Here is a 23,162-nt window from a genome sequence, read left to right as displayed (position 1 = left end):
TCAAACATATCTACTTAGAAAAGTATGCTTTGGTGTGGTATTTCATGGAAACAAGTTGGGCAAATGAGGGATGGCTTAATGAAAAGAACTGTCTTATGGGAAATGTAGGATTCTAGCATTGGCAGAATAAATCTGGACTCATGTTTTCTGAGTCCTCCAAATTCATTAACGCAGACTAATCTCTTTTTTAATGATTAGCTTAACTCCATTTGAGCTTCCTTTTTAGTACTGAGCTGATGAAATCTGCAAATGTGGGGCCCAGGAGTCCAGAAGGTTCAGGGGACTTCTGGGCCAGAGCCTCTGCATGAAGTGGCTGTTAATATTTCTTGTTTAAAAGTCACACACTCAGTTAAATTACCACAATAAAGTCGAGAAATATCTATAAAGGAACACATGGCGATCAAAAATGGACACAAAATAACTGAAAAATAGTCATAATAACCCAAACAGACACTAAACGACCACAGAATTAATTGAAAAATGACAACAAATAAGACACAAAATGAGTACAAACAGCACAATGGCCTCATTTGTAGTCACTATGTGTCTCTTCAGTCTGGGGCCCCTATACAGGAGGGGTGGCTGCCGGGGACTTTTACCTGTATGTGTTCAGGGACCCATTCCAGATCAGAAACACCTTGCTGTGTAATGAGGTTTATTACAGATGATTACCATATTCATGGATTGTTGGATTAGACTGCAGTACCTAATAAACTGGCCACTGGTCACCACCGGTGGTCTGAGTGTTTACACCTCCAGCGCGGTGTAAACACTCAAACCACCACAAGAAACAAACACCTGGCGGTGGTGGAGTCCTGCAAGGAGATCTCCTGTGGACTGCTGCCTTTAATGTGCGTCTAAAGAAAAGCTGCCATGACACGAAAGAAGAAAGACAGAGACAGAGAGAGACAGAGAGAGAGAGAGAGAGAGACAGAGAGAGAGAGATGCTGGCGGATGATGAGCAGTGATGTAGTGTTCGTGTTCCGTGTGTGAGCGCTTGCTGCTGGCAGAGCAGTGTGGCGCTGGCTCCAGCCCACAGAGGAGTGGGAGCCTCCTCAGGCCGCCTGTGATTGGCTCTCACTCAGCTAACTCCATTTTGGAAAACAGCTGTTTGAAGACTCAACCTTTCCCCGTTGTTTGGAGACGGCGGCCGGAGAACAGCACCCAGGTTCAAAAAGACATTTTTAAAAAAAATTACCCACGTCGTCTCCTTCAACACGTTTCTTTCATTATTCTTTTGTTTTATTTTTCCCCACCAGCCTGCTGACGTCTCGAGCCAGCTCGGCGTGCTGCATTTTTTTTTTTTTGTCCGCCTGCCAGGAAACTTAACCGGGATCCATGGTGTTAAATTTCCATTGTAACAAGTGGATAACAGGAGGCGACCCCACCAAGGTGAGTCGCGCTCTTTTCACCTCGTGTGTTGAGCTGCTGAATAAATGCTGGGGCAGTCATTGTTTTAGGGGGGTAACCGTCCGCAGGGAGGCTCGGAGTCACGAAGCGAGGGTTTTATGTACTACCGCTGGTTAGCCAGACAATAACACAATAACACAATAACACAATAAGACACGTTACTGAAGCACCGGAGCGGTAGGTGATGAGGAACGGCTCGGGTCGACGTCCTCCTCCCTCTGTGTCTGCTTGTGTTCAGTTGCACTGGAAATGTAAACGATGTTAGCGTTTTTTCCTCGATTGTGTGAAGCATTCAGTGTCCTTTATGCTAGTTCCCTGTGTGTGTGTGTGTGTGTGTGTGTGTGTGTGTGTGTGTGTGTGTGTGTGTGTGGACAGTTGAAGGGACTGGCATGCACGTCTCTCCCACACATTAGCTGCTGCATCCAGCGTAGCTAATGTAATGACAGCCAGGGTAGCTTGAAAAGCCCCTCAGCTCTTCTCTTGTCAATTGTGCTTTTTTTTTTTTTTAGATCTGTTAATGCACCCCCACCTCAATAATACCCCCCCCCCCCCTATACATACAAATACACAGAAATCAACTTCATCTCAATAAGACAGCAATGCAGCCTTGAAAGCAGCTTTTGCTGAAACAACCTGGCTGTTGACAGAGGAAGCAACATGTCAGTCCAGTTTTTTTTTTTCTATCTTGTAAAACGAGAGAAGATGAGCAGAGGTGGTGATCAGACATTTAGCAGCAGGCCGGTGGGGGAGCTGCCAGGGACCCCCCACTTGCATGAGTGTTGCTGGGCAAGTGCCAGTTACTGGGCATGGGCACTGGTGAAAATAAATACTGGCTTCTCGCCTGCTTCGCTGTGGACTAGCTGACTGAAACAAAAACAGTGCTATCCTTTAGCTCAGTGCACAGTAATCTAGACCCAAAAATGACACAGCTTTGCAATATAAAACAGCAAACCGTTTATGAAAATGCTGGAACTGGGAATTGGAACAGTTTGACTTTTTGTAGCTTGTGGAAACTATTGCACATGAGTGGAGACACTCGAGGAAGGGCAGAAAACTCAGGGTTGGGGTTAAAATGTAACATAAAAAGGATCAACCAGGGGTTAAATGTATAGATACAAAAATAAATATTCCAACTGTCTTTATGCATTGACTTGAAAATTGAATTATTTATTTAAAATGGTCGGAAATGATAAAAATGGCCGTCACAACAGGCATTGGTACCACATTCCTTGATTTGTTTCAGCACTCCCAAATCTAGCGTTAATCACCTCAAATTGCTGCAACATCCACGACTACAGTTTGACACTGAAGTGCACTTTTTTTTTCTATTTATGGAAAAATCCTGTCATAAGGGGATTAAACCACCTGATGAATTCAAGATTACATTTTACAGACTCATGCCAGATATTGCTATATTTAGAGTAGCTCCCTCTTCTGCTTCGTCTCCACTCTTTGTACCGGCTAACCAAACATGGTCTGTTATCCTTCAAAATGGCCAAGGGGGATGGAGAGCAGCCAGAACAGAGGGCGCAGTGATGCTAGAAAACCCCCTGCTACTAAAGAAAGGGAGAGACGTGCACACACATGCCCCGCTGACCTTGGACAGAGCCCTACAGAACCTTCCCTCCTGTGTTTCAATCACATTTACTGACTCAAAACAAGGTGCATAGAAGAAGAGATAGACCATTGGTAAGCATTAAGGTTACATGTGCTCATTTTTCTGTCTTTTATGAAGCCTGGTTCTTGGAGGGCCTTTGTGTGTGTCACGCGTGTTCTAATCTGTGACACTGTTTATTCAGAAAGCGGCTAGATCCTGAGTCATCAGGTCACTTATGATTATCTGCAGTGCTGCATGACCATCACTCTTAGTAAACGGCGTCCTCCTCCTCCAACTTCTTCAGTAAATGGAAGTCATATCTGCCTCTGCTGGTGTGCTGCCAAGGTTAACGTGATTAGAACATGTGACTGACGTCCCTGCACAGAGAGCCTGCGTTAAATGAAGACGGCGGCTGTGGGAGGATTGGTGCTTTGTTCTTTGCTCTTAAGTGGTCATCAGGTTTTTTCCTCCCATCAGACAGCTTTCTATGTGTTCCACTTTACTTCCTACTGAAGGTTAAACGAGCTGACCTTCATATGTTGTAATGCACATAGACTATTGCATTTCTAGTTGAAGTGAATCCTTTCTTAAATGAGAATCTGAAGCAGCTGAGTTCAAGGCTTTTCTGCAGTAAGGGCATTATTTAAAAATGATAAAAATAGCTGTTCCTACTATTGGATCAAGTGCCTTTTGGATTTCTGTGCAATTATCTCCACAATCAGTCACCTGGCCAGTGACCTTTTCATGTCTAAGATAAAGGGGATCAACCTGTACAGTAGCTAAGTCCATAAACAGTGAAGTAGTGTTTGATACTGCATGAACACACAGCTCAACTCAGCTTCTATTTTTTACACACTTCCCTCTGTGTAATCATGGGTTTAATGTGTACATATTTTGTAGGCCAGGATTTTTATGGTTGAACTGCGTTGACCTCCAACTGCATTCTTTGCCCTGTTCTGCGTACGACTTAAGCTCCTCTGTTTTGAGCTCCCTGACTTCCCCATAAGGAAAAAGTGAGTGCCATCATCCTGACCTTTGGTATCTTGTGTGACGGACAGAAAGTCTTTTCTGGTATACTTAGAAATTGCTACTGTTCACTCTGAATCACCTTGTCACATCCTATGTGCTAATGCCATTATACTAAGTCATTGATCATCTTCCTGGTTAATAATTATGATTGAGCTGTCACCACTGATGGTGATGGTTCACAGGAACATTTAGTAAAACACAGACACTATAAATAGCCAGAGCTGTGGGTGATGGTCACATGTAATAACAGCTGCTCTGACACTGAACCTCACTGATGTGGTAAAATGTAAAATAGCATTTTTATACATTTGTATATATAAGATGTGTTGTTTTTTTTTCTTTAGTGTTTTTCCACTGAAGCCTCCTGCTTGAGAGAATAGGCTATGAAAGCAATAACCGTAAACCAAAATAGCAGACAGGTGCTCTGTAAAGCCGAGAGAAGCTGCAGATACAGTTTTCTGTAGGTTCATCACTACAAGGGACAGCTTTTCACATGATCACACACTTAAAGTAAACCTTTTAAGTAAAGGTATAATAATTATTTTCTTATTTCTATCTTTAATGATTGTTCTTAACATGAATATTCAACCTATTTATCAACAGAGCTTTTGACTGTATATCACAGATTTTCATTCAGTACTAGTAACTGGTTCAGGCATGTGATCTTTATTGTGTTGTGTCATATGACCTCACTCTTAAAACTACAGTTGTTGGAGATGGGAAGCTTTTTTTGACAACTGAGAACTCTAGTCCAAGGCTGGTCATCAGATTAATTGGAGAGGATTCAAGATTATAGAGCACAAATGCTTTACTTGGACATCAGAAAGAAGATCAAGGAGCCCATCCATATCGGACGAAAGCAACCCACCCTGAACAGAGATGGGGGGGCTTATGAGCGGCCTCGCATCTACAACCATTTGTTGTCATGTGACGTGACATGGTAAAGATCACATGAGCCAGTGACTCGCACTTGATGAAGACCTGTGAAATCTGGTTAGACGCCCATGCTAAGTACGTTGGAACTTTTTGTTTAGATTCATCATAGAAAATATTTTTTCAAGAACTCAAGAATGAACATCAGTCAAATCCTTTAACATATGGCTGAATTTGTCAACAGTTTGGACTGTTGTTATGTCCCTGGGTAAACAAATGGCAGCTATCTGCATCACTTTGTTTCAGTGTTTACCTGTTTTGTAGTATTGAGAAACCTTGGTAAACAAATCCTTCTGAATATGAGGAGTTTGTTAGTGTTGCCCTTTTCCCGTCTGCTGTGTTCTTCTCATACAGCGTCCGTGTTTCTTTGTACTCAGGCCAGCTTGAAGTGGTGAACAAATTTGATTTGCATTTCCATCCTTTGTTGGTTAGCGTTTGGGATGCCAGTATTACAGTATGTATCCAAACATGTCAGTATGCTACTATGTCCTCAGTATTGGGATGTGGCAATTTACTATGACAAGGCAAACGTAGCTCTACATTTGATAAGTCATTGATATTTTATTGCAAAAAGGCTAGTTGAATACATTTAAACATTGTCATATAATGATACATCTTCATTAAACACATTTTCAAATTAGTTTCTTTATGGAGAACAGCTTTCATCTTAAAGAAGCAGTTGAACTTGTTAGTAAGTACGCAGAGATTGAAGACCAGGAGAAGGATATAAATATACATGACTCTTCATATATACTTTTATACAAGCTTATTGTTAGTATTGTTATTCAATGCATGTTTATGGAAAGTTAACTGGAAGGAAAAAGTGAGTAAGGGAAGGTGAACAAGCAACAGGGATGACCCCAGTCTTAAGAAGATTGTCAAAAAAGCTGGTTCAAGAACTAGAGAGAGCTTCACAAGGAGTTGAGTGAGGCAGCAGTCTGTGCTTCAAGAGCCACCACGTCTTCAGGAAATATTCAATAACTGTTGCATTTCTAGAAACAAGCTATTCCTGAACCAGAGACAACATCAGAAGTGTCTTACCTGGAGAGAAAAAAGAAAAAGAACTGGTCTGTTGCTCAGTGGTCCAAAGTCCTCTTTTCAGAGGAAAATTAATTTTACAATTGCAAATCAAGGTTCCAGGCTTAGCACTTGCCCATGGTGTTAAAACTACCACTGACTGGAGTTGGTGACCATAATAATATTGTTCTAGATTGGGCAGCTACCTTGACTATCCTAAATCCCACAGAGAGTCTTTGGGGTATTGTCAAGGGGATGATGAGAAACACCTGACCCAGCAATACAGACAAGATGAAGGCTGCTGTCAAGCAACCTGGTCTTTAATAACATCCAACAGAGCCATGGACTGATTGCTTTCATGCCTCACTGCATCGATGCAGTAATTTGTGCTAATGGAGACTCAGCGAAGTGTATTGAGTGCATAAATTCTGTATTGTAAATCATTTTTGATTGATCTTAGCAAATACTCTGATAGTTTAAGATACTGAAGTTTTGATTTTCATGAGCTGTAAGCCATAACCATTGTAATTAAAACAAAAAAGGTTTGTAATATTTTAGTGTAATGTGTAATGGATGTAGAATATATGAGGGTTATACTTTTTGAATTATTAATCAATGATTCTCTCTTTCTATATATATATAGATTTGCATGCACTGGTATAACAGGGTTGAGATTGAGCCAGTGTTGCTATTCATATGTGGGCAAAAAGCTGAGTGTCTGTGACACACTCTGCCGATAGCAGATAACTTTTTTACTCAGCAGAAAGAGTGTGAGGTTTTTCTCTGCTGTGAGACTGACACAGCCTTTGTTCTCGGCAAAGTATTAAGCTAACATGCTACATTTAGACAGTGTGAATTTGCCGTAGTACATATACTGTAGATTTTGATTGGTGTGTATCACCTAAATGTTTAGATTGCTGTTGCAGATTTATTTCAACTGGAAACTGGCACAGAAAATAGTATTGACCCAGACAATTAAAATGGCTTAGTCCAAAGCCCTGTTCAACACTGGCAACTATTGTGCTGGGCTGAACTACTGGAACCCTGAACATAATAAGGGGCTGTAGAACATATTCATTAGTCAGTTTTTTGTGTTGCTACTACAATTATAAGGCACAAATCTAATTCCTCATGTATCCGGTCTGTGTGTATCCCTCCCTGGCACTGTTTGGCAAAGTTGCTCTGTAGCAAGTGGCAGCTCATCTGTTTTTTCAACATTAAGCTAGTTGATTTAATGTAGCACAGTCAAGTTACACCCTGCCTTTGCTCTGTTGGATAGATCTGGTACATTACATACAAAGGTTTGAGTTGTTGAATGCACTGTTTTGAATCCATTTGGATGGAGAACTTTTAATCAAGCCTTATTATGTAGATGGATTCTCATCCATCTGGATTGGTGTGGAAGTCTGGCCCATGCAGGTCTGTGAAGGATGATTTGATGTGAATCTCCCTTCATGGAAAAATGAGAGTGAGCTTTAATTATTTCAGATGGAGTGGCCCATTTCAAATCCCATGTGATGTGAGTAAAGTGCTAAAATTATTGAACTCTATAAGTGATGAGACAGAAGGATGCTTGAGGGTAAAAGGAACAGTGTGACCTTCACTGTCTGACAGGGAATTTGAGGCTTGTGATCTGCTTGATGTTTTAATGTGGTCCCTCTTAGGAATTCTCAAGCTCTGTTTTCTAAAAAGGTATTCAACTGCATCCCAGAGGATGAGGAACAATGAGGTGTACTAATAGGTGGCTGCTCACTGGAACTGTATGACAAAAAACAGTGACAGTCATTAAAATTTACTTGACAATGATATGTTTCAAGTGCTACATTAAAAGCATATCTTAGAGGTATTTCAGAGGTAATAGTACTTTATGAAGTGTTTTTATTTTATGCTATTTTATACTGCTACTCCACCACATTTCAGCAAAGTACATAATGACTTCATTTAAAAATAGGGAGTTTTTGCCGTTGCTGGTTGCTGTTCCTTGATTATCCTGAAGTATTTTACACAAAACATTAGATCAGACTAAATGTGCTGTATTTACAGTAAATAACCTGAAGTCTCCTCAAAGCGTTTTGTACAGCTGTTTTATAAAACTACATAAGATAGGACACATCCTAGAGTCCTGGTGGAAAATGTAAGTGAAACACTACGCTTCTGATTCCACTAAACCCAATGGAATCAGGTGTTGGCAAGCCTCAGTCAAATCAATGAAATGAGTGTGCGAGTTGCTTATAAGCTGCAGCCCTATAATAATGTAATAATAATAATAATAATAATAATAATAAAACACTGAGTGTACCCATTTTTCTGGGAGACAGTACTTTACTGTGATACTTGGACTACATTGATAATGCTTACATACTCTTACTTTAATAGCAGGACATTGTTGTCATGATACTTAAACTTGAGTAAAAGATCTGAGTGCTTCTTGTCTCTGCACTGGAACCAGGGCAGGTTTGGACTCCTGCAGTTTGTGCTGTTTAGCAACGTGAAGGATGCTTTTGTTATGTAGGTCTAGAGGAAAGCGCAGTGATCACCTCTGCTCTTTCTGGGAAGGGTTAAGCCTTTTTTACCTCGTCAGTTCAGCAAACTGAATTACACAATACTAACGTCCTCCTAGACTTGAGGGAAAAATATGATGGAGAGGTCCAGAACCAAATCATACATTCTGTTACAAATTGACTAAACATTTGTGCGATGCAGCATGAGCAGAGGAGGATGTATTATGTTTCTCAAGTTCTCAAAAAAGTAATAAAAACACTGTAGCCTGTTAGAGATATTTCCTTATTTAGCAAGCACAATAAACATGCATACATTCCTTCTCTGCAGTTCTCATCCTCCTCTCTTTTCCTGTTCATTACCATCATGCTTTCTCCGTCTTCCTCATCATCATCACACTCACCATCCGGCACTCTTTTTTTTTTTTTTTTCCTCCATACCATCCTTGCCCTCTCATCTCTCTCTTGTCCTCGCTTCACAGTCCTCCTCGTCAGCCCAAGGGTCGCGTTCAGCCTCCTGTGTGTGGCGCAGGGAGCCTGGGAAAAGAGAGGGCATAAACAACACAGGCAAACAAACCACCTGCTTCCTGCTGAAGGATTTGTGTACTCTGTTAAATACGCAGACAGAAATAGAAGCAGGCAACTTTAGAAAACCGTAGAATCAGACCAGAGAGAATAGACAGTGTACTTGTACTACTGTGTTGTAGATAGACACCTAGCTTAATGACAGCTGAGGTATAGTGGGAATTAGTCATTGGTAAAATTAATCTGCAGCTACAATCCTTTGTCATTTTTTAAGCAAATGCCCCCAATTGCAGCGATAGCTTTCTTTCTTTGTGTTATGCTTGAAAATTGATTTTTTTTTTTTTTTAGGTCATTTTATATCCAGGTTACTATACATATCATGATACAACACATTTTCTGTAATTTCAAAGAAATAACCACATAGAAAGGCCTATTTCTTATTACATTTTGAATTATGTGCTCTAGAAATAAAAGGAACTTAAGTCATATTTTGAGATGCGAGATGTTGATGAGTTTGCATATTCTCCCTGTGTCTGTGTGGGTTCCTCCACACATACAAGCTTCTTGTTTTCTCTGGGTGGTTGAAATTCACCCTGTTGTGTCATGTTCACTTTCCTCCATGTTTGTGTCACCTTTTTCTAAATTTCTTAAGACCATGTACAAGAATGCAAATTACACAAACAGTGTGATGTGCTATACAGCGAAATAATCAATAGAACATAATATGAAATAAAAGGACATTTGGCTGCCTCATCGGCCAAATAATTACTAATCATTTAATTGAGAAAAACATCAGGTTAATCAGTATATAAGTAATTGTCTGTTGGAGATATTCAGTGAACACTGAGAGAAAACTAAGAGCACATGCAAAACTTGCCAAGCCACAGAGTTGCTGACACATTTTCTTTTTGATTGACTAGTCAATAACTCATTGTTTACTTTGAAAGACTCCAAATGATTGAAAATGGTCTATAACTTTAGATGGAACTATCAATTACATCAGTTTATTTTCTTGATTAACAAAACTTAAAAGAAGTCTCAAGGTAACCTCTTCAAATGTATTGTTTTGTCCAAAACAATTCAAAAATCTAACTTTAACAAAATTAACAAAAAAAACATTAACAAAACCCTGCAATTGATTAATCTACCAGTTATTCTCAAAATTCATCTATAAAATATCATAAAATTAAAATGCACTTCATATTTTCCCAGAGCACAAGGTGATCTTTTTATATTTGTTTAATTTATTCAAAGACATAGAAGTATCCTGTATGCCTGTCCTAGTCTCCCAGAGTGAACCCTCTATGAACGTCTTGTATTGTCCAACCAACAGTGCAAAATTCATTTTTTCATTTTTCATTTTGATTCATTATCAAAGCTGGACCTACAGAATACCACTGTTTTTGCTTAAAATTGCCTATTTTCTAACTATGAATTGATCCCTGCAGCTCCAATTAAAATGAAATATAGCTCACTAATCTACTAAATCCCTTAGAGGTGGGGTCATAAATTAGTCTGGCTCTTTAGGCAAATAAGAGAATAACAGATGTTTGTCTTGAGGAACATTTAATATCTGTTATATATGTTATTGCGAGAGATGGGGAAGGCTCCATACAACATCAGTGTGTCTGTCAGATGTAGAGTGTGTGTCACGAAATGTGTTTCTCACGACACATTTGTTTTTGTAACAACACTGCCTGTGAACGGTCTCGAGGATGACGAGACTCTAAATAAACAGTTGCCGCGCCATTCGGAAATCAAGATGTGAGAATGTCTGGTTTATTTATTTTATTTTGGGGGGAGCAGAGGTTGTAATCATGATCTCATTTTAGACTCCAGTTGAAACACCTGCTCCTGACTCAGCTGTGAATCATGGGCCGTTGACACTCAGTCACACCCTACACACACACACAGACACAAACAAACACAAACCAGGGGATTCCCTATAGCCCATGGCAGGGCATGCTGCCACAGTAGACTTGGGCTCATATGTCTCTGTCAGGCTACTTCTCTCTGCTGCCCTTAAAGCATTGATCGATGACAGCTTATTTGCAGTTTCCAGGCCACACACATTTACACAGGTCACAGCGGTGTACATTCAACATCTCTGGTAACGTAACCTTTACTTACCTCCAAACATGGATATGTGATACTGAATTGTGTATTTAATGCTGTTACTTTGCTGTGGTTCTATGTCAAGAAAGCAATATTAAGATGCTCTCTGTTGCTTTAACAATTGGTATTGATTAAACCATCTGTTGCTAACTAAGCTAACAAAAGGGAGTTCGGTCTGTAGTAGAAATATTGCCTGTGTCTTCATTGTGTGTGTGTGTGTGTGAGAGAGAGATGTCATTTTATATTATAGTATATAAATACATTTCCTTCATAAAAAAGAAAAAGGAAAAAAAAAAACCTTTTGCAGCAATTACAGCCTGGCAGACCTTAGGCATTCTGGCTGTCAATTTTAATAGCTTTCCTTCCTCAGGGTCCCTTCCAATGTACTAATATGTACAATTCTCCTATTTTACCACTTCCAACGCACCCCCAGACCATCACGCTGCCTCCACCATGCTTGACTAAAGCACTGTTCTAGCATCTTTTCATTTGTTCTGCGTTGTACAAATGTTCTGTTTGATCCAAGCCTCAAACGTTCTGTAGACAACACCTTCCAGTCTTCCAGTGTCCAATGTCTTTGCTTTTGCCCATCTCATTCATTGGTTTTTATTGAATTGTCCAGTCTTAGATGTCCAGTCTTTTTTCTTGGCAATTCCAGCTTACTGATGCTTCCTCTTTATTGTTGATTCTGACACTGGTGTTTGACGTGTACCGTTTAGTGCAGCTGCCAGTTGAGGACCTCTGAGGCGTCTTTGTCTTAAACAAACAACTGCTGATGTTCAGGTAAACTTAAGTAATCTAAAGAATGCCTTGCTCCCTTGCTTGCTCCATTAGTACAGTTTACAGTTAACAGTTTAGTACTCAGCCTTTTGCAACACAATTGCAGAAGGGTTTTCTTATAATCAATTAGCCTGATAAAATGATTAACTTGAATTAGCAGCCATAACAGGGGATTTATGCAGATGACTGGCAATTGCTAATATTAGGCTTCTATGCAAAAATGTAAAACATTAATTTAAAAATAATTGTTAATAATTGTTTTTCAAAATAATGAAATTGCTTGTGAATCGCAATTGATCCCAAACCTTTGAGTTGTAGTGTACATTTGAAGCTTGCTGTCTTACAGAGAGCTAGAAGAGCTGTTTGGGATGTGGTACAGGTGTCTGTTCAGAATGAAACCTCAGCCAGGAGCTTGAGTGTTGTCGTCACTGCCAGGTGTCCAAGCAACCAGCAGTGATTCTAGGAAGTCACTCAGCCCAACCAAGAAATAATCCAGTGTAACATGATATGATGAATGTCAGCCAGAAAGCACAGAGCTATTTTATGACAAGCCTATGCAGTTCAGGGAGTTTAAAGAATCTGATGTGGAGCACTCTTACAAACAAGGCTTGTGCTGAAAAGTAAAAGGGATTTAGGACACAAATGTGAAACTGTTTTTACATGAATGGTTTTATTTGACATTTAAGGCATTTAAATCATTATTGCTAAAACATTGCTAACTGTAGTGATACAGTTTTAAGTCTACTTCACCCACCCATAGAGGCAGCAGTAGCAAATCTGATACATTGCCTGAACTAATGTAACGTTGGTCAACATCAGTTGGTTCTAAAAACTACAATATGATTCATTTTAAAAATAGGCAGGGATGATGTGAAAGAAGTGAGTGTAACAGACTTTGTCCGTTTCTCATCTCTGGTAGAAGCTGACAGATCAAGGCAACATACACATTTTAATCTTTGCCGTCAAAGTGCATCAACTTTTTAACATTCATCGAGTATTTTTTTTTCTCATTTATTTGCTATTTTCCAACAAATAAACTAATTTCAACTTATAAAACAGAACAAGACAATCTCTCACACACTTGATATTTAGATTTCAAAATTAAATGAAAATTTCAATCACGAGCTGTATTCTCCACGGGCTCCTTTTCTTATCTTACTGACCTTTCCTCCTCAACTTCTTTGTGCTTTTCCCAAAGGTCTCTAATCAAGATTGTTGGATGGACCAACAGTTCCTGCAACTGATCATTAATTAATGTCTGGGCCTTTTTATTTAGCTATTAAAGATGTTTTTCTTATCCAAATAGTGCAGTACACTACAGTACATTTTGAACAATAGTAATGGTTAAACAACCTGGCACTAAATCTTAAGCTGTGATCTGTTTTGTCTTTACTGCACTGATCACTGTTTAACAGAAGCACACCTCCCTCACTGAACCTGCTAACCTGAAGAAAAAGTCCAAAACACCTTGTGTACAGAGACACTTAAACACACAGTTGTCTGTAATGTTTAGAACAGTTTTTTGCTCACCACTCACGTGCGTGTTGCTTTAGCACCTCACTGCATCTCTGACCTTCTAATCTCCTGTGAGCCAAATGTAGCCTGAAGTTTCTCAGGCAGGGAGCAGATAGTCAATACTTGCTTGGAAACGCCCCATTCACTCTTGTTACTAATGTGCTGTATGTCTTTTAGGAGTTTAAATCAAAATGGCAAATCCTTAAAAAATTCCTTTCATTGTACAAGCTTAACAAATGTATTAATTGAGAAAGTTATCCACAGATAATAACAACTAAAAACGTTGGCTAGTTGCATTCCTTATCTGACCACACCGACAGTCAATATTGGAGGCGGGTATCGTTTCTGTAATGGAATCTTTTTCTGGAGTCATTTATGTGTATGTTTTTCTCCAGCACTTATCTCATGAGAGACAAATGGCTAGGAATCGATCTCAGAAGCACTCCCGAGTTGTGAAGTGGGGAACCACACCTCCAGCTGCTCTTCTGTATGCCTGCTGAGATAATCTGTCCAAGCTAGATTGATTTTTGATTTGGCCGCAGCTCTCTGAAGAAGCAGTGTTGGCCAGGCCTTTTGTTTTATTCATTAGTTCACTCAGGACTTTTCCACAGGAGCAGATGCTAATAGCCTTGGTCAGTCGTCTTATCTCCTGTTCCTCAGCTGATTCATAATGCCTTCAGGCGTGGGAGCTCAGGACGCTGGTTTAGAATGGCAATTATGTGAGAGTGGCAGTGATCATTCTCACTATCTCTGCTCAGTGAAAGAGAGATTTGAAAATTGCATTGAGTGGCCAGTGTTATCAGTGATAATTCTGCATGTTTGACAGAGAAGATGGAGACTTCTGCTGTGATTTAGTTGTAAGCTCAATACCTTAAAGTGCCAGCAAAAAAGGGTAAGCTTTAACAAAGCCAGTGTAAGTGGCTAACTTCAGAAACGCTAGCTGCTCAGAAATTTGCAATATTCACTGCACCAGGGGAAATTAGACCTTCACACCCAGCCTGAGTCCCATACGAAGAGGAAACATATGGGGCAAATATACACCAGAATTGAATAGGGAACAGGACTTTTATTTATTTATGAGAGGAAGGCCGGAGTGAGGAACAACAATGCTAATCCCGACAAGGAAATACAGCTCCCTTGTGTTTGGAGTGGCTTGTTGTCAACCAAGCAGCTGCTGACATCATGTGAACAGACAGTGCCTAGACCATTTGATGGGGGCTGAGAGGCAGCGAGCAGGAGGGCAAAAAGCTGAGGCACTCTAGTGTTAAGGTGCTTTTAGTGTGAGACACAACAGTGGCCGATGAATGGATTTGAATACATTTGTCTGAAGGAATTTGAATCAGCTTATAGGTGCAAGAGAGGAGACTCTGCTTTGGTAAGAGTGACAGTTTGTTGTTAACTTCATCTCTGCTTTGTTTTGAAGCAATGAGTGTACAGTCTGATTTATACTCCAAGATGATAGAAACTGAAATAGTTTTTGTAGCATTATTAGAACAAAAATGTTAAGTTGATTATTTCATTAATATATTAGAAGAAAGTTGCAGCTTCCTTTTTTTGGGCTTTACTAGATCTTTCTTTCTGTTGCTTTAGATTTTGGACTTGAACATGTTTTTGCACGCTGGCTGGCCAATATCCTTCATTTGTGAGAACTTTTTCTAAATGCTCCATCGTCTGTTAGACAATGTAAGGAATAGAGGAAGAGGGGCCTTAAAAACAAGGGCCCTTTTAGTCTTGAGGCCAGAGGAACTGTTACATAATACGGCCATTCTAAGTCTTTCTGGGCACCTTGTTTCTTGATGATTCTTCATTCACTCTGAGGGCTTGAGTATGGTTTATGTGGAGGGATGAGCAAGGGTGAGTGTGAGCACCCCCCAAAAACTGTTGATACTTCTGCTCTGCTCGTATCTGCATAGTTACTCTCTGACACTGTAGTGGACCAGTATCAGGAGTAGAAGAAGAAAACAGATAAAACCAAGTGTGTTATGGTTTGGTGTCAAAGCTTTAGCAAGTGACTCAGCAACAAGGAAGCACGCTCTAGTGCCACCCAGTTTCAAAAATCCAGAGATCTGCATTTAACCCCTTGCTAAATTAAATGAAGAAAACTATGATTTGTTCTGGTGTTAATCTCGTGATTAACCTCTCTCGTGCATAGGCTACCAAATGGGCCAACCCAAACTCAGGACCAAGGGCCCAAGTAAGGGCATGTGTCCCTGTGAAGTGTGTTAAGTGTTAATATTATTTGTTTGAAAGTCAAGAGACGCTGCTTTCCTCCTTGTCAGTGCCCATTCCAATGATCTGACTACTACTACTAGTGTTAGCAGGTATAAAAATGTACATTTTGGGATTTTGGATTTTTTAAAAGATTAGTATGATTATCCAAACGAGTTGCCATAGTTTTCATTTTTGTTCATTTCAATTTTTTACTTGTTTGTGTTGTTTAGAAGACCACAGCAAAAGTTTAGTTGCTACAAGAGGCTGATGGAACTCAAAGGCTTGTCAATAAATGCAGCAAAGTGAGTTGATGGACTAATAATGGACGTCAGAATCAGCCAGGAAGCCCGTCTTTCTGTGAGTTATTGCAGATAATTTGAATTTATTACATAAATAAGGCTTAAAAGGCTCCAGTGGGATAGTAGTGAGCTGCTTCTGTAATGGTTGTAAGTGGCTATGCTGACTCACATATCCTCCGTGATCTCAAAGGCTTTTGTTCCTAATATCTCCCTGCCAAAACGTCTCCTGTTACATGTCACCTCACTCTGCATGGTCACTGTTCATGCTCAGACCCCTCTTTACACACTGTGTGCTGCACTCTGCACTTTTGTTTAACCTTGTCATTCACTCAGAATGAGGTTACAGTAGCTTTTGTGCAGATATAATAATACAGCTGCTTTTTTTAAGAACAGAGGAATTACCATAATTTGAATTGGGATGTTTTCCTGAAATAACTTTAACTGAAGAGAGTCCCTACACTGGAATCGATCCACACATACAGTGCACAGCAGGTAGAAGGGGAGATGGAGGAGAGAGAGAGAAGGAGAGTGGTAAGCAGAGTTCAGCTTGTGAGCTGAGCTGCAGTGATTTCCCTTTGAGGATTGAGTTGTTATTGTCTTCACTGAAAATACACACCTGTGACATTTGTCTTGTGGTAGCATTTCCAGCTGCAGCTGTGTCGAATTTCCATCTGTCTGCACACACTGGCCTTTCCCATAAAGACACCCTTTTTATTTAACTAGGACGTGCACTTTGAGATGACTATAAGTCAGGATTTCTGGAATCTGGTCTTCACATACTGAAAAAGCTGTGAATGATGTAAGGCTAGCGTCATATCTGTGTAACAGTTCAAGAACATTACTCATACAACATGCATGTAAGAGAACATACAGTACATGTACTCTTTGCTTTTAGGGTGCTGGCATCACGGCAGTGTTGATATGATTCATCTAAACAATAACAATAAGCTAAATCTAGCAGTAGCAAGTGTGATGATTGATTGTTAATTTTAAAATTGCATTTTATTTTGTGGAGAAGTATGCTCTAGAACCTAGCAAACAGCCTGGCGGCAGTGCAGAGGTGTTACCTTTTGGATTTTAAGTGAGGGTTACACGTCTAGCCAGTAATGGTAAATTATTTTATATTATCCACCTAATGAACGAGGGCTGCACTTGGTTCAGCGTCTTTTTGAGGTCAGCTACTTCCAAGACATTTTACATGTTCATTTGCATCATACAAATCACAGCAGGTGAACAACAACAAGCTACACTGTTTCACTCATGCAGAGCTACAACAACGAGTTCATCAACATGGTGAGCTTGATGGATTTCAGGGATAAAGTGATTTTTAAAATGCAGCGCCATTAAACAGCTGAGGCCAGGCAGTCAGGCAGAGAAGAGCGTCAACACATGCTGAAGAGCAGAAGGCAGAACATCATCACCATCATCATCATCCCTCCATGGAAAGGTCGGATATGATCCGCATGTGCAGGCAAGCTGACTAATTAAACAAACAGCAATTAGATGGTGCTCCCATAAGCCACAAAACCAATGGGCCAGTGGAGTAGAAAGAAAGAAAAAAACATATAACACCCAAATGTAGTCATTACTGCTATAGATAATCTCAGTGCTTTATGTTTGTGTTTTAATAAATCAGCCATTTTGAGTCGGAGAAAAGAGGGAAAACTATTTGGGGCATAATCAGTAGAACAATCTGTGAAGTCCTGAAAAAGAAAGAAACCACTGGTGTACTGAGCAACACAGAATAGAATGACTGAAACGATGAGATCTGTGACATCAGCACCATCATTTTGGTGAGGTTATAGTGTAGATGAAGGAAAGGGTGTGATCATGATCAAAACCACTCATCTGTGAAGCATGGTGGAGATAGTGGAGACATGGTTACAAGATCTCTGCATTAGGCTACAGACAATATTCATGGTGCTGCTCTATCAGTTTTGATCCTTTCTTAAACTGGCCGTCATACGTTTGACTGTGTTATCGTATCTTATCTTATCTTAAGCTGAAGAACTGAATGTTTATCCTGAGTTGGTGTTGCTTGATTTTTAGATGGCCCAAAACCCCTTTGTGTAAGAAAAATAGATCTGTTTTTTGGGAAGACTCCTTTTGCGGTAACAGTTCCAGACAGTGGCCATATTATGCTCAATCATTCTGAGGAGAAGGAGGACTGTTTGAGCTGTCATGTCTTTAAGCCCCCCCCTTCCCACCATCCACTCTGTTCTTAAGAGCAAGCTTGTGGAAAACTTCGGACTATGCTGCGTACTGAGGCAGGTAGTGAACACATTCGCCCCTGAAGTGCCATGAACAGATAAACATCACTTAAAGTTTTTTTCTAGCCTGTAATTGTATTGGTCTTATTATTTCCTTGTTGGGATAAGTAACCAAAATGAAACTTTTCCTTTAAAGCAGAAAATACACTTACATGAGACATGTCAGCGTCTGCACAGGCACTGACCATGGCTGCTGTGAAAAGCCAGTGATATTGCTCTGGTGTCTGTTAGCTGTTGGTGCAAGTGGTTGGTGTTGGTTCGAGTATCCATGCAGAAGTCTGTATGTCTTCTAGAAAAGAGGGTGGGTGGGATGACATCAAGGGGTGTAGCATTTTAACAGTACTCTTGAAAATGAAGTGTAATACACACCAGATTAAAAACTGGGCGTTTCACTACCAGCCAGCCACATGAAAAACATGTTCACCTCTACAGAGCTAAAATTACTGCAGGCTTAAGCAGTTACTTGTTAGTGAAAAATGCCCATGACATCTTCTAAGTCACTTATGTGGTCTGTGTAACAGTCATAACCAAAATATATTCAGACTATAAACATAAACGGAGAGAAATCAGCCTACATAAGAAACTGAAGAATGATTGACATGTTTCTGTTTATGACCTAATCATTTATTCAACCAATTATTTGCGCTCCACATGCTAATGTCAGAGATCTGTATGTTGTCACATATCAAAACACTGCCTGCAGTTTACTGGTATCACCATAACCTCACTGGCCAACTGTGCTGCTGTTAATAGACGATGTTAATGATGTTAATGGGCCAAGCTTGCAGATGATTTTATACATCACAGTGGCAAGACTGGTCAGTAAAATCCCAGTTTCCTAAGATGGTTCAGCTCTTATTGGTGGTTAGTAAAAAGCCTGAGCTTAAGATGGTGGGAACGGTAGAAGGCATAATTATGAACCTGTGAAACTCTGGCTTCCCACTGTGATTTGGCTCACTAATGACTGCACAACCTTCTATCTAGATGACAATCTATCAGAGGAGAGTCTATCACACCACCATATGCGGCCTGGTATACACAGTGCCTCTTGTGTGTGGTAGGAACACTCAGCAAAATGCCAGCAGCCCAGAGCTCAGTGACATTCTCTGGGGTACCGCTCTTACCTACAGGGGCTTAAAGATCACGCTTGTCTGCAAGTTTTCACATTCTCCAACAGCGTCGCCTGCGTGGCTCAGGATGACCTCCCAGGGACTGACCCTGGGTGCTTCCTTTTTGGCGCATATGCTACATAAGAGAAGGGAAAACAATTGTGGGATCGTTTGAATGCTATTAAAAGAATGTGAGTGAAAGTGTTTGGGAACAGATTGGCCTCAGGTCAGCATGTCGTAGCTGTCTCGTAGCTCGTTTTTATTCCTCTCGTTCTTTCACTTGTTTCCCTTCGAGACTGAACTCCCCCACGTTTCTTAAAAGATTCATAGCTTAGCTGCTCAGCTGTTCCGTCTGGCTGGTCTGTTACATGCTTTATTAGAGGGTAAGCCCGTATCTGTAGTCCATTACTGCCCATGCACAGCAGTGAGGTCTTTGCTATCTGTGGTGGCCTGTGAGGGGATTTTCAGGGACTGACGTTGTAGGAGAAGAGCAGCTGTGACAACATTGACAGTCTGCTACAGTCTCTCTCTGTCTTTCAAAGGGCTGCCTGCTTTCTACTACTACTGTCTTATCTTTTCTTTTCTTCCTCCTTTTCTTTACTGGAGCAGTAATTTTTTGTTCTTGTTCCTCTGAGGAGTTAAGAGATGTATAGTGTCTTAGTGGTTGACAGGATCCATGACCTATTTAAATATGGACTGAAAACAGGAAACTCAAGAGGAATTGATGGATAATGGGAACTCCACTTTTTTTTTTCTGGGGCTTTTTCTGGCCCCGTCTATGCTTGTCTTTTGAATGGTTTCAGGGCCTCTAATTCTGGCTCCATATCGATCAGTTCTTTTTCTAGCAGTTCTTGTATTTTCTTTTCGAAATCCTTGCTGTGTAAGTACCTGAAGGACAGTTAAATGGACTCTGAGTGTTATGACCATGCAAGCGAGAGTCCTGAGTGATTCGGAGCAGCTTTTTGTTTTTCCCTGTGTAATTAGGGCGACCAATTAGCACAGATGTCTGTAGTGCCATTAATCGCTGTGCAGAAATAGAAATAGCAATTATTAACACCTTCAGTCTTCTTTTTATTAATGAATTAATTATCTCTCAGCTGTCAGGCCTTTTAGTTGTGGTAGGTGCTCCCTATTCTGCCCAGTCACTGTCTCTCTGCATTGGTCATCCTCTGTTACCTCTTCAATAGCTCAGCAAAGTGTGACATTTTTTAAAGCTTCTAGCTGGTATTCCTGTGTCCTGTTAATTCTTCTGAAGTAGAAATATCCAGCACACTGCGACGAGTCCTCCCACGAGCCCTGCAGACCACTGAAGGCAGGCAGCAGGGTTATTTTATTTGGTTCTCGCAACACCTCCGCAGCCGTCTTACATCCCCTCCTCCCTCTTGCAGGTGTAATGAGAGCGCTGGTCATGGACAGATGATGGATGTGGAGACGTCGTACTCAGACTTCATCAACTGTGATCGCACAGGCCGCAGGAACGCAGTGCCCGACATCTCAGGGGAGGGGACAGTAGCGGCCAGCACCAGTGAACTCACCAAAGACCTTGCAGAGATGGACCTGAAGGCCGCAGGTCAGTAAAGCAAAGTTATTCATGCTTTTGTGGAGGGTGAGTAAGTCACTACCATGTCGCTGTTGTTGGTGGGTGCCTCTTGATTTTTGAAACTGCATGGTGGTCGGACAAGATTTATTGTTGTAAGTTCAAAGCGTTCCGCAACTCACAAAATCAAATGTAAACAATCAACATGGCTGTCTGCAAGAAAGAAGAATGGCTGTAAGAAATGACTGCTTGTATACATCAGCCTAGTATCCCAGTCAGAGCAGCTACTCTGAGGGCCATTGTAGGACAGATTTTAAACTAGAAAATCAGAAATAATTGACCTGAGATGTGGGATTGAATGAAGCGTATGACCCATCTCTCAAAAAATGTTCTTAAAGACTACAGTTCCAACACTACATAGAGATTTTAGTGTTACTAGAGATGTCAGTGTAACTGAGTTCTTCCTGAAGACAGATTCATCTGGAGTAAACAGAGCTGACAGTTGCTCAGTTTGCAGAATGTGTCAATTTACCCATAATTCATCACAGACTAGTCTAGCCTAGACATAGGCTCTGACCATTTGGATTGTAGCAATTATCAGTCTATCTCTAAGAAATGAATGCCTGCACCTGAACGCACCTTAACATCAAAATAAGTGCCGTGGCTCACGTTGCAGTTTGATTGTTGTTGCGTCAGTGCTAAATGAGCTTTAGCAGCAGCGCAGTGGCTCATAGTTCTTGATTTATCTACTGTCAACATGTCTGAAAATGACACAGATGTTCACCAGTCTAACCATTGTGTGTCGCATCGTTGTTCTTACTAACTTCCTTCCCAGTCAAACACAAGTTTCCCACGACATGATGAGCAGTTTGACCGCTATAAATGAAACGGCTCTAATGCTGATATGTGTGGTGGGAAACTTCAGATTTAGAAATCTTCTCATATCATGCTGACACTGTGCTGCCACAGGAAGTAGCAGTTCCTTCCTCTGGACTTTTTTTTTTCTCTTTGTGGAGCCTAAGAGCAGATTTATTGCCAATTCATTTTTGATCCTGATCACATACAGCATCTCTGATCTTTTTGTGTATTGTTTGCCATGTTTTTCCGCAGGAGACCCTGGGGCCTCACCAGCCCCTGAGGCAGAGGGCTCCACCAGCCAAGATGCCCAGGGAAGTGGAGGCCCGTCCTAAACTCTGCCGGAGACCAAAAGGGGAGGGGGCAGAGGAGAGATGAGTAGAGAGGAAGAAGGTGAAAGTGGAGACAGGAAAGGGAGAGTGTAAATTGGCTGTCCTAACCGGACACAAGGACACCTTCACTCACTGCCGGCCTGTTTGGAGCTTCATCAGCCCCAAATGTTCGCCTTTTTAATTGTGTCTGATTATAACATGCGGAACAGCACAGAGGAGAACTGCAAGCTTAAGATGGTATTCTTTTGCTTCGTGCTCCGTTAGTCATTTGTGTTCCTGAAAAAGACAGGAAAGCACAGCAACTTTGGAGATGAACTGAAAACACTTAATTTCTAACAACACTTTAAAACGTTGTTCCAGCCTAATATGGAAATGTATCATGGAGGGCATATTCATCATCGTTCGGTCACATGTATGTCATTTTCTTTCTATTTGTGTGCGTGTGTGTTTGTGACCCTCTTGTTTGATCTCATTCTCCGTTTATTTCCCTTTTTTTGGTTTCGTAACAAACATAGTTACCATTATACTGTCGTGTATGGACTTCATATTTATTGCTAAATGTTCAGTGATAACTTTGTGATAGCAATTTTCTTTGTGTAATAAAATACTTATGAATTACTGTAATGCTTGTGTTTTCTGTAATCTAGTTTTCACACAAGGCATTTTGCCTTGATTAGTGTGCTCAGTGCTGTTGTTGTTGTTCCAGAGCTGTAACTTTTATTGCAGGCATTTGTGTACATTAGGAAGAGAGAAGGCTTTTTTCTTTTTCTCTGAAATTGAGAATAATCAGAAAGACAATGTTTCATAAGCTTTTATTATTTCATAAGTAGCATAAATGTGGCTGTTATACATGGAAGTTGCTGAAAAATATTTTTAAAATCATATATACATAAAAAGAATTGAAAGAGTAATTTTTTAAATGCAAAACCGAATTCTGTCAATTGTGGTTTGTCCATCTACGTGGCTACAGTCCGCCACCTAGTGTTCAAATGTAAGACTAGACTTTTGGTATTGAGCTGTTGAACCTGATGTCCTGCAGTTGGACCTGTGAAAGACAAAGCGTGTTCGTTTCTGACATTGGATTTCCTTATTTCACCCTAAATCAAACAATGGATTTTCTCAGTAAACCA

At 40.5% G+C, this 23,162-nt stretch overlaps 1 protein-coding gene across 3 annotated transcripts; it reads left to right on the top strand.

The window, feature by feature from the left end:
* Nucleotides 1-1,075: 1,075 nt before the first annotated feature.
* On the top strand, nucleotides 1,076-23,109 carry pkig (protein kinase (cAMP-dependent, catalytic) inhibitor gamma). Of its 3 annotated transcripts, XM_026367874.1 has the most exons (4): nucleotides 1,077-1,168; nucleotides 1,260-1,392; nucleotides 20,697-20,878; nucleotides 21,956-23,109. In XM_026367874.1, exons 3-4 carry the CDS (start codon nucleotides 20,725-20,727, stop codon nucleotides 22,033-22,035), a joined length of 234 nt encoding a protein of 77 aa, XP_026223659.1. In that variant the 5' UTR covers nucleotides 1,077-1,168; nucleotides 1,260-1,392; nucleotides 20,697-20,724; the 3' UTR covers nucleotides 22,036-23,109. The 3 variants fall into 3 exon arrangements, with proteins under 3 accessions (XP_026223658.1, XP_026223659.1, XP_026223660.1); XM_026367873.1 differs by having other exon boundaries at nucleotides 1,076-1,392; XM_026367875.1 differs by lacking the exons at nucleotides 1,077-1,168; nucleotides 1,260-1,392 and adding an exon at nucleotides 14,645-14,794.
* The last annotated feature ends 53 nt before the right edge of the window (nucleotides 23,110-23,162 follow it).

The sequence above is a fragment of the Anabas testudineus genome, chromosome 7 (assembly GCF_900324465.2).
Source record: "Anabas testudineus chromosome 7, fAnaTes1.2, whole genome shotgun sequence".
NCBI classification, from domain to species: Eukaryota; Metazoa; Chordata; class Actinopteri; order Anabantiformes; family Anabantidae; genus Anabas; species Anabas testudineus.
The sequence above is the reverse complement of the archived record's forward strand: the minus strand, read 5'-3'. Positions and strand labels throughout refer to the sequence as shown.

Excerpts from the sequence above, each read along its gene's own strand:
- pkig (XM_026367873.1), top strand. The coding sequence starts at position 20,725 with ATGATGGATGTGGAGACGTCGTACTCAGACTTCATCAACTGTGATCGC. Across the intron at positions 20,879-21,955 it reads GATGGACCTGAAGGCCGCAG|GAGACCCTGGGGCCTCACCA; the intron begins GTCAGTAAAGCA and ends GTTTTTCCGCAG.